At 35.0% G+C, this 16,252-nt stretch overlaps 1 protein-coding gene across 2 annotated transcripts in view; it reads right to left on the reverse strand.

Annotated features, from left to right (window-relative positions):
* The window catches only part of RBL1 (RB transcriptional corepressor like 1), a 60,829-nt gene that overhangs the window by 10,886 nt on the left and 33,691 nt on the right, over window positions 1-16,252 (reverse strand). For both annotated transcript variants that reach the window (XM_043478662.1, XM_043478663.1), the window contains 4 exons: window positions 15,153-15,364; window positions 9,125-9,301; window positions 5,827-5,898; window positions 3,949-4,039 (listed from right to left, as the gene is read on the reverse strand). In XM_043478662.1, the coding sequence (XP_043334597.1) occupies window positions 3,949-4,039; window positions 5,827-5,898; window positions 9,125-9,301; window positions 15,153-15,364 (552 nt within the window). The remainder of the gene's footprint in view (window positions 1-3,948; window positions 4,040-5,826; window positions 5,899-9,124; window positions 9,302-15,152; window positions 15,365-16,252) is intronic.

Here is a 16,252-nt window from a genome sequence, read left to right on the forward strand (position 1 = left end):
ATAACACTATCAAGCAATTAAAATGTGGTTTTATAAAAAACTATCAGTGAATGAGAGAAGCTCTTAGAAAAAAGGAGATATTATCTGCAGAACTCTGGAGAGACATGCTGAAATTTTTAGCCTGGATCTCTGACTTCAGAATTTTCAAAGGATCTAAAGTGAAAGTTGGAAGGGAGAAAGCAAATTATTCCAGGGCTGCAGGTAGTCAACAAATGCAACCATAATACATGGTTAGTTTCATATCCCAGGACAATATAATTGCATTCAGAGGAAAAGAGACTGAGAGCATAGTAGATATGCATTTCTCAGGGGAACTGGTTTCAGAGAATGGGCACACCTAAATTGTCTAGAATGCATGTATTAATGAAACCCCATCCTTCACTCCCAGAGGAGCTGCTCAAGTGACTGATGCTGATTTCTTTGCATATAGTCCTTAGTCTTCAGTCTGAGAAGAAACAAATATAGTGAGTTTTTACCATCTGAAACTGGAGAAAGTAAAGAAGCAAAATTATTTTAGGATGAAAGTAAGAAAGATCAGAATTTATTTATAAATTCAAGGGTCATGTTGAGATGTGATGGGCAGCAGCACTTCCCTGGAGTAAGCATCCAGTATTTGTTGTGTATTTCTCTTACCACGTTCCTTCCTCCTTATCCTCTTTCGCTCCTCACTGTAAAAGTGTGTAGGCTGCGGTGCCCTTGAGCTCCAGTTGTGCAAAAGTCACCGAGCACACACCAATTTAAAACTACAGTGCTTTTAGACCATTTTGGCAGTTTCTCATAAGCTCTAAAAGGCATTCATTGTAATCTAAAACCAAGGAAACCTTGTTTACACAGACAATTTAAAAAGAAAATGTGCTCCACCCACATCTGGCTGTCTATCTGGTGACCATAAAATAGTTCTAATATGAATAAAGTCACTTAATTATCAATTTGTAGTTATCAGTCTTATACATTTCCTATGGAAACAGAACTTTTGTCACTTGAGAGGATTTAACTGTTTTTGTGTGTCTGACCTAGTTTTCAACATTTAAAGGATTTTATGTAAGGAATATGGCCTTAGAAAAATTAGCTTAAAAAAAAAGACATTTAAAGAGCCATACTCATTAATAAAATATATTTTATACTTCTTATAAACAAAATAATAATAACTACTACTTACTAAGGCCTTACTATGAGAAGGCCTTGTATGAAACACCACACATGCATCTTTTTTTTTTTTTTTAATTCTTAAGCCAAGCCTCAGAAGAAATATTGTAAAGTTTTCAATTTACTTGAGCATTAATGTTTGCATCACTTAGACTAAGCTATAATCTGGATCTCTCAAGTGTTCTAATCAAGAATGCTAGTCTGGGGTGCTCTGCTAACATGATAATGAGTGCACAGGCTGAGTATCCAGTTGGTGTTTTAACAAGGAAGCTCTTTCTCCACAGGTGGCTACTATAAATATGGTTTCTATTAGGCATATCTCAATCAAAGACCAATGCTTTGATAATTAACATACCTGACATCAGAAGTAGGTTTTTACTGATGAAAACAGTGATCATTTATTAAGTATGCCTAATCCTAAAAATTGGTCTATGTTGAGGGAAATTAGAAGTACTTAAAATAAGCAGATTGGCAGGTGCATTTCTTTACACTAACAATGAAATACCAGACAGGGAATATAATCGAACAATCCCTTTTAAAATTGCATACAAAAAAAAACCCCAACAACAAAAAACTTAAGAATAAACCTCATCAAGTAGGTGAGAGACTTATATACTGAGAATTATACAATATTCATAAAGGAAACGGAAGATGATTCAAAGAAGTGGAAAGATATCCCATGCTCTTGAACTGGAAGAATATTGTTAAAATGGCATGCTACCCAAAACAATCTACAGATTTAATGCAATCCCTATCAAATTACCCATAACATTTTTCACAGAACTAGAACAAATAATTCTAAAACATATATGGAACTATAAAAGACCCAGAATTGCCAAAGCAATCTGGGTCCATGATCTTAGTTTGTTTTTAATGTTGAGTTTCAAGCCAGCTTTTTCACTCTCCTCTTTCACCTGCATCAAGAGGCTCTTTAGTTCCTCTTTGTTTTCTGCCATTAGAGTGGTATCATCTGCATATCTGAGATTGTTGATATTTCTCCCGACAGTCTTGATTCCAGCTTGTGCTTCACCCAGCTCAGCATTGTGCATGATGTACTCTGCATAGAAGTTAAATAAGCAGGATGACAATATACATTCTTGTCCTACTACTTTTCAATTCTGAACCAGTCAGTTGTTTCATGTCCAGTTCTGTTGCTTCTTGACCCACATACATGTTTCTCAGGAGACAGGTAAGTTGGTCTAGTAGTCCCATCCATTTCTTTTAAGAATTTTCCAGTTTGTTGTGATCTACATAGTCAAAGGCCTGAGTATAGTCAATGAAGTAGAAGTTTTTCGGGAACTCCCTTGCTTTCTCCATAATCCAACAAATGTTGGCAATTTGATCTCTGGTTTCTCTGCCTTTTTTAAGCCCAGCTTGAACATCTGGAAGTTCTTGGTTCATGTACTGAAGTCTAGCTTGAAGGATTTTGAGCATAATCGTGCTAACATGTAAGTGAGTACAACTGTACTATAGTTTGAACAGTCTTTGGCATTGCCTCTCTTTGGGATGGAATGAAAACTGACCATTTCTAGTCCTGTGGCCACGGCTGAGTTTTCCAAATTTGCTGACACACTGAGTTCAGCACTTCAATAGCATCATCTTTTAGGGTTTTAAACAGCTCAGCTGGAATTCTGTCATTTCCACTAGCTTTGTTCATATAAATACAATGTTTCCTAAGGCCCATTTGATTTCATACTCCAGGATGTCTGGCTCTAATGAGTGACCATACGGTCGTGGTTATCAGGTCATTAAGACCTTTTGTATAGTTCTTTTGGGTATTCTTGCCACCTCTTCTTAATCTCTTCTGCTTCTGTTGGTACTTACCATTTCTGTCCTTTATCATGCCCATCCTTACATGAAATGGTCCCTTGGTATCTCCAGTTTTCCTGAAGAGATCTCTAGTCTATATCTATATAAAAAGAATTGAATTTGGCCTGTGTGGCCTTAAATGGGATCAGATTCTAGGACATTATTATTAAAGCATTTTTTCATTAAGACCTTAAAACTTAAGATCCCAGTAGACACCATAATGATCATGGATATTTGGGTAATTTAAAAAATGTCTTTGACCCAGTCAATTTTCTTTAAGAATTTACCCTAAGGATGTGGACCAAAGATCAACTTACAGTGATGTTCCTCATAAAGCTGTATATAATTAGAACAACCTAAATGCCTCACATTGTGGAATTAAATAAATTACAGTACCTATATACACATGTATACATACATCTACATTAAGTAATGGAAAGATGAGACAAGAAAAAGGATATGGGCAGAAGAGGCCTTTTCATTATTTATCAACATATGAATACCAAATATTTGATTCTTCTTTCTTTAAAAGAAATTACTAGAGCCTTAAGTCTTAGCATGATGGTGCAACAAGGTGACCTTGCTGATGGTGGCAGAATATCTAATACACTTATTAATGAATAGGACATTTCCTTGTCTCCCCAGGCAGATCACTGACAGCTGTCTTACTTTTCCTATCATTCAGATTTAGTTTTGAATTTTATTGTGTCTTTTACATAATAAATGTGTACAAGTATATATAATATTAACATGTGTAAGTATACTAGGAAACTTCTAAAACACAATTAACAGAGGACAAATTAATGGTTTCTACACACAAATTCTGTGGAGGAAGGTACCAGACCCATACTTACTTTAAGGTCACTTGTTTCTTCTCAAAACACACATGCATTATCCACCCCACCTACATAAGTAACTCCAAGACATCCACTGTAGTATGCATAATATAACCAAAGGTGTACTACATATAGAATGCTAAATTGGGCAACTTACCACAATCTGTCATTTCAAAATCACCATTCAGGTTTTTATTGTATGCCACAACTTCTCTTGGAATACTTTTCAATAGTACACTTCTATAGACCTATAGGTCATAAGGGAAATAAAGGACTATTGAGTCACAAATAGGCACAGGTTAAGCAAAACCAAAATAAGAAGAGCAAGATATCAAGCCAATTAAAAAGTATTTGTCTGTATGGGTGATAGTAAAGGGCAAGATGTTATTAGTCTGGTAAATGTAGATTACTGCAAACATCTTAGAAGAGGAGCTTACTAAAGCAGAGCCTACCACCTGAAATATGCCATTTAGGAGGTTACAAATTAGAAGAATTAAGTAAGCAGCAACTAAACACTGATGAGCAAGTTTTGCCAATTAAAAGCCACTTAAAAGATCTGAGCCTATTCCTTCTTCCCTTTAATTCCTTCCGTGAGACTCATTTGATATCTCCGGGGCTTGCTTTCCTGTTCCAATCCCATGCCAAGTCTTTTCAGGTGGCCACATGAAAATGTGTTCCCCTCCCTGCCCCTAAACTGTTTTTAACCTCCAGGATAACTGAAAAGCATGATCCATTCTCCCTCATCCTATGGATAATGGTATTGAGAGAATTTTTAGGAAGCTGTGGCATGACTTTTTTTTTTTTGGCTGCGCTGGGTCTTTGTTGTGGCATGCTGGCCTTCTCTAGCTGTGGCGTGTCAGGGCTTCTTTTGGTGCAAAGCATGGGCTCTAGAGTGCATGGCTCACTAGTTGTGGATTGTGGGCTCTCTAGTTGTGGTGCATGGGCTTAGCTGCCCCATGGCATGTGGGATATGAAATCTCCTACCAGGGATCAAATCCATGTCCCCTGCATTGAAAGGTGGATTCTTCACCACTGGATCATGAGGGAAACCCCCTGACCCAATTTTGACCCACATTAACTTTGCCTTAATGAACTTAGGGATGTTCTGAACCTCTCTAAGCTCTCTTCCTGAGTGATTTTTCTGAAGAGGCCCAGAAACCAGGCCTCTTCTAGTCTATCGCAGGATATAAGAAATGCCTATACTTGGCTCTTCTAGTATCTCTATATTGCTAGTAGTGTATTTGGGGCTTCAGTAAAGAAGTGAAACTATCTGTGGGGATCTCCTACAGAAGGGTATGGCTACTAGTACTGGGGCCAGGGTTATCTCAGCTACTATTTCTCTCTTCTAGTCTAAGATGGCAGATCACTGGGGCCAGAGAGGAGGCCAATATGCTCCTTTAGAGCAATCAGGCTGTCAAATGGCCTAAACCTTACAGTAAACTAATCCTATGTTCTTCAGAACAATAATAAAAATCATGTAGACCTAACAGTTATTAAATGCTTACTATGTGCTAGGCCACTATGCTAACATTTTATAGTTCCATGACTGAAATGTTGTATAGAACTCTTACCAGGGCTATTATATAAAAAATGCCTGATATCTATTCAAATTCAAAGATGCAAACATTAAGATTCTTAGCAAATGGAAAAAAGAAACTAGACTTAATATATCCTCAAATTTCACTGGATTTAAATATTATCAGAGAATCAAATCTCATATATTTAAAGAATATTATTATTATAAATATTTTTCATTAGATTTTCTAGTGAAAAACATCCCCACTCAACAAAGGGACACATGGAATAAGAGAATGTGTGAGAAGTACATGCAAATATGTAGATAAGTCAGAAACAGCAAGATTTTTGGCTTCTATTGAAACTGTTTTTTGATCAAAACTGTCTCAAGTTTAATGGTATCCATAAAACCAAAGTATCTATAGTAAACCTAGAAAAGAAGTTTACCTTTTATGTGACTTGTCAGCAGGGAAATAGTACAAATCTATTTTGGGACAGGAGGAAAAATAATGTAACTTACGTGACTATTAGCTTGGGGCTGATTTCTATAACTTTTCATTATTTCTTGAAAAGTTCTTTCTTCTTTTGTTACCTAAGGAAAATAAAAACCTCATTCATCAATTGCTTTTAAAAGAAAAATGGCCCTAAACAAAAACTTCAATTACCAGTTGGCACTGAGAGCAGTCTTGCAGAAAGCTATTAACCCCAGGCCACTCCATAACTAAAAACCACTACAATTTGTGACTTCTACTACCTTAAAAGTTCAGGCTTTGTGGCCTGTGGGAACTCAGCTAATAGCTTCATTAATCAAAAGCACTAAGATTGTTATGGTATAACTCTACTGAAAATGTATTTCTTTTTTTTTAACCACAAAATGCCTTTCTTTATAAAAAAGAACATAAGAAAACTCAGATCTGCTGACTCTCCTGTAGTCTTCAGTTTTATTAGTTTTTAAGTACTTATTTAAAAGTGGATACAAGCAACCTTCCATAAAAAATAATTCAGAATAATGATACTGAAGATGATCAAGGATCTCAGAAAAAGAATGGAGGCAAGGATCGAGATGATGCAAGAAACGTTTAACAAAGACCTAGAAGAACTAAAGAACAGAGATGAACAATAAAACATCTGAAATGAAAAATACACTAGCAGAACACTGAGGCAGAAGAGCAGATAAGTGACCTGAAGACAGAATGGTGGGAATCACTGCTGTGGAACAGAATTTAAAAAGAGTGAAAAGAAATGAAGACAGTTTAAGAGACATCTGGGGCATTAAACACATCAGCATTCCACATTATAGGGGTGGTCTCAGAAGGAGAAGAGAGAGAGGAAGGATCTGAAAAAAAAATCAAAGAGATAGATAATAGCTGAAAAACTTCCCTAACATGGGAAAGGAAACATTCACTGAAGTCCAGCAATTGCAGAGTCCCAGGCAGGATAGATCCAAGAAGGAACATGCCAAGACACACACAGTAATCAAATTGACAAGAATAAGACCAAGAAAAAATATTAAAAGCAACAGGAGAAAAATGACAACATACAAGGGAACTATAAGTTTATCAGCTGATCTCTTAGCAGAAACTCTACAGGCCAGAAGGAAGTGGCATGATACATTTAAACTGCTGAAAGGGAAGAACCTACAATCAAGAATACTCTACCCAGTAAGGCTCTCATTCAGATTTGACAGAGAAATCAGAAGTTTTATGGACAAGCAAAAGCTAAGAGAACTCAGCACCACCAGACCAGCTTTGCAACAAATGCTAAAGGAACTTATGTAGAAAAGGCCACAACTAGAAACAAGAAAATTACAAATGGAAAAGCTCAACCGTAAAGGCAAACATACACGAAAGGTAGGAAATCATCTATACACAAATATGATATGAAAACCAGCAATTATGAGGAGAGAATACGAATGCAGGATATTGGAAATGCACTTGAATAGATCAGCAACTTAAAACAATCTTGTTTCTACACAGATTGCTATAGCAAATCCTCATGGTAACCACAAATTAAAAATCTATAATACATACACAAAAAGAAAAAGGAATTGAAACACAACACTAAAGTTAGTCATCAAATCACAAGAGAACAAAAGAAAAAGGGAACAAGAAAAAAATGTTTTGCAACTCTGTCTCTTGATTTTTTTGTATTTTTTTGTATTTTCTCTCTCTGTGATACATTGTTTTTTCATTTCCACAGTTCTCTATTCTAATCTGTTGAGTCTTTTTGGGTTGGAATTTTGTTTCCATTCAAATTTCACTGGGTTTCCGTTCCAAGTTACCTTCAGTTCTTTTTGATATCTTTTGGGTCCTTTTTATTTCTTTTAAAAAAATTTTAAATTTTGGGGTCCTTTTTAAAGTAACTTGGTCTTTATTCATAAAATGAATTTTCTTTTATACACTGAAGCCTTTTAAACATATTAACTGCCTACTTTGAGGTCAATAATTTCATTACCTAAAATTTTTAGTATCTAACCTGCTCTAAACTTTATCTGTTGACATACTCATATGGGTTCATTTCCTTGAATATTTTATAATTTTTGATTTTTTAGTTCTACTTTAGTAAGGATTTTACTTATGTGAATACTGAATGGCTTAAGGGTTGAGTGTTTCATGCCTCAAAGTAGTTTGCTTCTGCTGGGAAACCCAGCGGTATTATCAGTTCTGGGACAACTTTGGGTTTTGTTGTCGTGAGTGTTCAGACTTCGGAGATTCTTTCCTTTTTTTGGGCCTTGTTGTATATCTTACAGGATCTCGGTTCCCACCAGGGATTAAACCCATGCCCTCAGCAGTGAAAGCATAGAGTCTTAACCACTGGACTCCTGGGAAATTCCCTGGAGATTCTTAGAATGGTAAAATAAATGAAATATGTATATAGGTGTGGTTTTAAAAGTGGAAAGAGTAATACAAAGGATTATTGGTATGGATGCCAATGTAGCATGTGACTATAAAAGGGGAACAACTATGTGGTCTTTTGTGTTGTATGTTATTTAGTGGCTGTGGAATAAATGTATAAAAATTGTAACCATAGAAGGAAATTAACTCTCTAAATTATAAACCCATGGCTGGTTTTTAGAGTTCTGATATCCTTAAGAGAAATAACTTAAAAATAGTAATAACTTTAAAAAAGGTTAATTAACAATATCTATTATATATTTTGTATAGAGATTATAAAGAGGCAATGTGAGAAGGAAGTCACAGATGAGTTTGAAAACAAGTCCTTTGCCTCAAGAAGCTGAAAAATTAGGTTGTAACATGCTCATCTGCTACGATCTGTGGCCAATATGATCAAGACCAAAGTTACAGATGAATGTTTCAGACACATTAGAATTTTTAAAACCAAGTAAGATATGCCATTTTATGACTTAAAACATGTTGTAGCAACTAGAAAGTAAAATGCTCTTCTGAGGTAATGGAATAAATCACTAAAAAGGAATATAGTATAAAAGCTATTTTACATCAAATTATGAATCAGAAGATCACAGGCTGTCACTAATTGTGTAATTTTGGCCAAGTTACTTTCAGCTCTGGGTCTCTGTTACTCACTTAAAATGTAATGATCTAAAATGATTACTTTAAAGTGTAAGATTAGAGGTGTTACAGGGGTGGAGGTGGAAATGGTTCTCTATTAATAGTGTGGAGAACCACATACTACAAATGGCCTGTAATTGCATTAGCTGGAATTTACCACCTAATTAATGAAGGTGGGCACTGTTGGCTTATAGCACTTAAGGTAAACTAATGAGTGCAACAGATTTTCACCTCATGCTTCAAATATAGGTAACTACAGCAAAGAGCTTCCCCCAATTTATACATTACCTTTGCCATGATGTAAAAGGCACAAAGGAGGAGCTGATCCAAATGTCTGTCTTTCATCAGATCAGGGCAGTGAACTAAAGTGAATTCAAAACATGTCCATATCTTCCTTCTTAACTCATTTGAAACATCCAGTTTTAAACATAAATCACGTAAGCGTACACTTGCCAAATGATAGACCTAAGATGAAAGATAGCACATTGATGCAAAAAAGCAAGTAAATAAGTTCTCAAATTTATGTCTTACCATGAAGATGGGCTTTTAGGTCAAGATTAATAAATACCTAAGGCTGCTGATGCATTAAATTACATAAAATACCTATTTTAGAGTATCGGTTCACTGCTGTGGCTAAAGAAAATATATTAAAACAAAATTCTCTTTGTAAAACCCTAAACAATTTTTGGCAAAAGATGCTTTGTGCTATTCTATCTATGCTGTCAACTATGTAAAGCGATAAATACTAAAACTAAATGGCTTGATTTATGAGCATTATGACCACTATAAATACATAACTTTTTAAAAAATAGAAGTCTCTTTTTTTGGTTCAGGTAAAATGGCTAGAAAGCCTAAAATGTCACATAATACACTAAAATGTTTGACTTCAAAAATGAGTCTGAGAGCAAAATCATTAAAAAAAATTCCCCTATATTCTCCCTTGTTTTTATGAGCACATGAAAGGAATGTTAAGTAAATGAGACACCAGATTTTACTGTTGATGTTTTTTGAGGTGTAACTGACATAAAACATTATTAGTTTCAGGTGTACAATGTACAATGATTCACTATTCACACATACTGTGAAAAGATTACCACAATAAGTCAACATCCATCACTACATAGTTATAATTTCTTGTGATAAGAACTTTAAAGATCTATCCTGTTAGCAACTTTCAATATGCAATGTGGTGTTATTAACTATAGTCACCATGCTATACATTATAGCCCCATGATTTACTTATTTTATATCTTCCAGTTTGTACCTTTTGACTCCCTTCATCCATCCATTTCACCCACTCCCTCGCCCCTAGCAACAACTAACCTGTTCTTTGTATTTATGAGCTTGTTTTTTAGATTCCACATATAAATGAGATCATGTAGTATTTGTCTGTCTCTGTCAAGTTGTTTTTAAACATATTAGAGTAAATTCAGTTCAATGCCTTTAATCTTTTATATATAGTCTTTATATGAACTAATACTAATGCAAATGACCCAAAGATCCTGAAAGATTCTAAAATGATTTCTGATCATCCAAAAAGCATTGTTCTGTTATTTTAAGAATTGGTAACCCTACTGTGATATTCCTAAACTAGACTATTCTGTTTGAACTAAGGCTTTAAATCTAAACATTCAGGAGAAAAAATGAGTAAGGCATTCTTTACATCAAAATATCTTTTGAGAGGGGAAAAAAATTTACAAGTTAGAGCTTTAAAATGAATTTTAACTATCCAATAAACTAATCTGATAGAGAGATAAAGTTGACTCCAAAGCCACCAGTGATTCATTTTATAACAAACTCATTCTCTGCATTCCATCCCTTTGTTTCTGGTCTAGTTGGTCAAGAAATAAATAGGAGCTACTGGGGTCAGAGCAGTGGGAAACATGCTGGAACTTTACATTCATGATAAGAGATGGTAACAGACATAGCCCTAGCTAGACGGATTAGGTACTACTTGTTAAGCATCTTTTACAAAGCTAATCCAATGACTTCTCTGTAGCTAATCTGATATACATCCTCTGAAAGGCTGCTAATTCTAACAAAAAATTCACAGTAAATTCTATTCAGGCATATGACACCCAGTATCACATTGAGTTTAGCATGGATAACAGCTGCAATTTACTCAAGAAATGGTTATTTTGAACTCATTACAGATATGAACATCTCAATCCCCTTTAAGAATAAAACTTTTTTAGCTTCTAAGTAAGCTATAATTAAATGGAAGGAAACGGACAGGCTAGATTCTGAAATAAATTCAGAACTAAAAATTTATAAATAAAGCCTTATTTTTGTCAATCTTAGATTCATTATCAAAGGCAGCAATTTGTTATTTTGAAAATTAAAAACAGGAAATTAATGGGGAAAATACTACATTTGGAACTGTCCTTTAAAAACAGGCGTTAGGCACAAGACATGGGCAGGAATGGGGATGGTGGGACACAGTAGAAAAGGTAGTAGGAGGTGGAAAAAAGAGCACGTGTCTCAAGAAATATTCTAAGAAAGACTAGATAGAGGAAATAAACTTAAATTTGCATCAAAAGATAACTGAAAAAGAAATAAATTTCTTAAAAATTTTAAGCCTTAAACTCTAATCACAAGGCTAGAAAGAAACAAAAAAAACAGTGCCTTTTTTTTTCATTTACAATTTTTAAGAATGGGCTAGATAGCCACTAGTTATACAGTGGACTGGAGAGATATCTCCCAATTCTGGGATTTATTTTAGAGAAGCAGCATGTTTGGCTATAAATATCTGATTAACATGTCTGTCTTATTAGAAGCTTGAAGGTGCTTATAAAAGCAAGGCAGGATAGAAATTCTACATTAAATCTCTACATTAATACTTAAACAATTTAGGGATTATAATGACTAGTCAAATCTTACAGGTAACAAATGAGATTTATGATAAAAATTATGTAGACTCCCCACAGTATCCCAAAAATCTTAATAATAAATCTTCAGTAATTTAAACTTATACATAAAATCTAAGATGTATTTGTGCCACAATAAACTCAATCTAAAGTGGCTCAGATGGTAAAGAATCCGCCTGCAATTTGGGAGACCTGGGTTTGATCCCTGGGTTGGGAAGATCCCTTGGAGAAGGGAACAGCTGTCCACTCCAGTATTTTGGCCTGGAGAATTCCATGGACAGAGGAGCCTGGCAGGCTACAGTACATGGGGTGGAAGAGTCAGACACGCCTGAGCAACTTTCACTTTTCAAACCAATATAACACAATGGAGTTCCTGTAAATTCCAGAGTTCCTGAAAATTCCAACCGCTTTCTTAAAGTTATGCAAATGAAGTTGGCAAGAAACCTGTCATATCAGGAAATGGAATCAAATTCTATGAACTTGAGTCCAAACACAGCTCATCAAAATCATAATGTTCTTTTTAAGTGAAAGTGTTAGTCACTCAGTCGTGTCTGACTCTGCGATCCCATGAATTGCAGCCCACTAGATTCCTGCATTGCAGGCTATTTCTTTACTGATTGAGCCACCAGGGAAGCCCCATACTTTTAAATATATTTTCAAAAAAGGTTAAAGGTACATTTGTTATTGTTGTTCAGTCACTAAGTTGTCTATTTTGTATGATACATTGCCTGATACTAAAGCCAGACAAAGACACCATAAGAAAACTACACAGCAATATCTCTTATGAATACTAATGTAAAAACCCTCCACAAAACACTACCCATTGACCGTAACAGCGCACACTGAAAGGGCTGTACCATGTGACCAACTAGGATTTACTCCTGGCATGAAAGGACAGCCTAACATGTGAAAATCAATCAATATAATATACTACATTAACAAAAGGAAGGGAAAAATGATATAATCACCTCAAAATTGATGTGGAAAAAGACAACTGACAAAATTCAACACTCTTTTGTTACAAACTAGGAACAGACGGAAATTACTTCAACATAATAAAAACCATATAGAAAAACTCCATAGTTAAGATCATACTCAAAGTGAAACAATACAAGCTTTTCTTTTAAGATCAGGAATAAGACAAAGATGCCCAACTTCAGCACTTCCACTAAACACTATACTACAAGTTATAGTCAGAGCAATTAGGCAAGAAAAAGAAATAAAATGCATTCAAATTAGAAAAGTAGTAAAATCACCTGTTTGCAGATGACATGATTTTATGTGTAGAAAACCGAAAAACCCCCGAGTCCAAAAAGCATTAGAATTAATAAACTGAAATCAGCAAAGTTGCAAGATACAAAATCAACACATAAAAATCACTCTTATTCCTATACCATTAACAATGGACAATCCAAAAATGAAATTAAGAAAATGATTCCATTTATATTAGTATGAAAAAGAATACTTGGGAATAAACTTAACCAAGGAAACAAAAATTGTACAATGAAAACTGCAAAATGTTGATGAAAGAAATTAAAGAAAACACAAATAAATGAAAGACATTCTATGCTAATGGACTGGAAGACTTAATATTGTTGTCAACATTCCTCAAAGCAATTTACAGATTCAATACAATCTGTATCAAAATCCCAATGTTTTTTTTGCAGAAATAGAAAAAAATCCATCCTAAAACTCATATGGAATGTCAAAGGACTTCGAATAGCCAAAATAATCTTGAAAAAGAAGAACAAAGTTGGGGGTCTCACATTTTCTGATTTCAAAACTTACTACAAAGTTACTCTAATCAAAACTGTGTGGTACTGGCATGAAGAGACCAATGAATAGAATACAGAACCCCAAAATAAACCCTTGCATATACAGTGATGAGCAACTTTTGACAAGGGTGCCAACAAGGTGTGTTTCAGTGCAGAAACACAGTCTTGTCACAAGTATATTGAAAAAACTGGACATCCACACGCAAAAGAATAAAAACAGGTCCTTATCTTACACTGTACACAAAAATTATACAAAATTAACTCAAAATGGATCAAAGACCTAAATGCAATTGCTAAAACTATAAAACTCCTACAAAAAAACATAGGAGAAAAGCTTCACGACACTGGAATGTGCAATGATTTCTCAGATATGATACCAAAGGAATAACACGAAACAACATAGATTCATTCAAACAAACAAAACATTTGACTTCATCGAAATTAAAAACTGCATCAAAGTAGACTATATACAAAGTAGACTATATTCCATCCTATGGAATGGGGAAAAAAATTTGTAAATCATAATCTGATAAGGAACTAATATACAGAAAATATAAAGAACTTCTACACCTCAACAATAAAAAACTCAAATATAAAACATTGAATAGACATTTCTCTGAGGAAAGTATAAGGATGGCCAGTAGCACATGAGAAGATCCTCAATGTAATCATTCATTAGGGAAACTCAAATCAAAACTACAATAAGATACCACTTGATTAGGATGACTATTTTAAAAAAGGACAAAAAATAACAAGTATTGGCAAGAATGCAAAGAACTTGGAACCCTTGCACAATGCTGGCAGGAATAAAAATGGTACAGCCACCATGGGAAATAGTATAGCAGTTTCTAAACAATTAAATTTAGAATTACTATTCCACTTCTGTATATACCCAAAAGAACTGAAAGCAGAAACTTAGATATCTGCACAGCAATATAACAGCATTACTCACTCAAAATAACCATAAGGTACATGTATGTGCTATGTCACTTCAGTCTTGTCCGATGTGCCTCCCTATGGACTGTAGCCTGCCAGGCTCCTCTGTCCATAGGATTCTCCAGGAAAGAATACTGGAGTGGGTTGCCAAGCCCTCCTCCAACGGATCTTCCCAACCCCAGGATCAAACCTATGTCTCTTCTGTTTCCTGCACTGGCAAGCAGGTTCAGAAACAACTCAAATGTCCATCTACAGATGAATTGATAGACAAAACATGGTATATTCATACCATGGAATATTAGCCTTAAAAAGGAAGGAAATTCTGACACATGCAAAAATGTGGATAAACTGTGAAGACATTATGCTAAGTAAAATAAGCCCATCATAAAAGGACAAAAATTGTATAATTTCACTTTTAAGAGGTACCTAGAGTACCTAAAGTCATAGAGTCAGAAATTAGAATGACTAATTGGGGGTTGAGGGGAGAAATGAGGAGTTACTGTTTAATGGGTACAGAATTACAGTTTAGGAAGATGAAAAAGTTCTGGAGATGGACAGTGGTGGAAGCTGCACAACAATGTGAATGTACTAATGACACTTAGCTGTACACTTAAAAATGGTTAAAATAGTGATTTTATATTTTACCACATACAAAAAAAGGCCAAAGCTGTCCTCTGTTACTCAATCTTTATTGCACTGATTAAAGGAGATCTTTTTAGATGCTATAAAAACACATACCTTTCTATAAAACAGTGCTAAGGACCCAGTTCTCTTTGGCTTGCTTATTCCAATTGGATGTACTTCTTGTGCTTTGGTCAAATGGGTCTGTTTTGGAGAAGCACCAATTAATGACTGAGCTGTAAGCGATACAGGACTCTCAACTTTGGACTCCTGAGTTGTATTCATGGAAATTGGTATCAGTGTGATCTCTCCAGCATCATTTGCAATACCTGAATGTACAAGCAAGAGTTCTTAGTTTTAGAAATGTGTCCCAGAAAAGTTGTCAATACTTCTTTCTTTCTTCGTTCGTTCCTCCCTCCCTCCCTCTTCTTGTTTACTCTCTATCTGTGCATAGTAATGTTAGAAGAAGAAAGCCACAAAAATAGTAATTCTAGGTTATGATATTCTTGCTTTCTATTTCTGCTCTGAAACAATAATACTGTTCTCTTTTGTGGTCTAAAGGAGATGTTTTTAACCATTAAACAAAATTCTTGCTCAATGCACTAATTTGTAAAACTCAGGTAAGAAAATAAGTCCTAACAAAGAGAGTAGTAAATCCATAAAATATGAAAATTCAAAAAACTGTGCAGGTATACCTCAGAGATATTAAGAGTTTGGTTCCAAAGAACCACAATCAAGTGAATATCATAATAAAATGAGTCACATGAATTTTTTGGTTTCCAAGGCATATAAAAATTATGCTTTTGGGGACTTCCCTGGTGGTCCAGTGGCTAGGACTCTGAGCTCCCAGTGCAGGGGGCCCAGGTGCGATCCCTGGTCAGGGAGCTAGATCCCACATGCTACAACTAAGACCCAAAGCAGTCAAATAAATAAATGAAATTAAAAAAAAAAAAATTATGCTTTTGCTATACTGCAGTCTATGGGGTGTGTTATGGCATTATGTCCAAAAAATTGTACGTACCTCAGTTAAAAAATACTTTGTTGCTAAAAAAAATGCTAATCATCACCGGGCAACACAAGGTTGCCACAAATCTTCCAATTTGTAAAAAAAGAGAAAAAAAAGTATCTGTAAAGCTCAATAAAGCAAAGTGCAATAAAATGAGGAATGCCTCTATACATTCAAAACAAAACTAAAGGGGGAGCACTGAGGAGCTTTA

The sequence above is a fragment of the Cervus canadensis genome, chromosome 10 (genome assembly GCF_019320065.1).
Source record: "Cervus canadensis isolate Bull #8, Minnesota chromosome 10, ASM1932006v1, whole genome shotgun sequence".
NCBI lineage: Eukaryota > Metazoa > Chordata > Mammalia > Artiodactyla > Cervidae > Cervus > Cervus canadensis.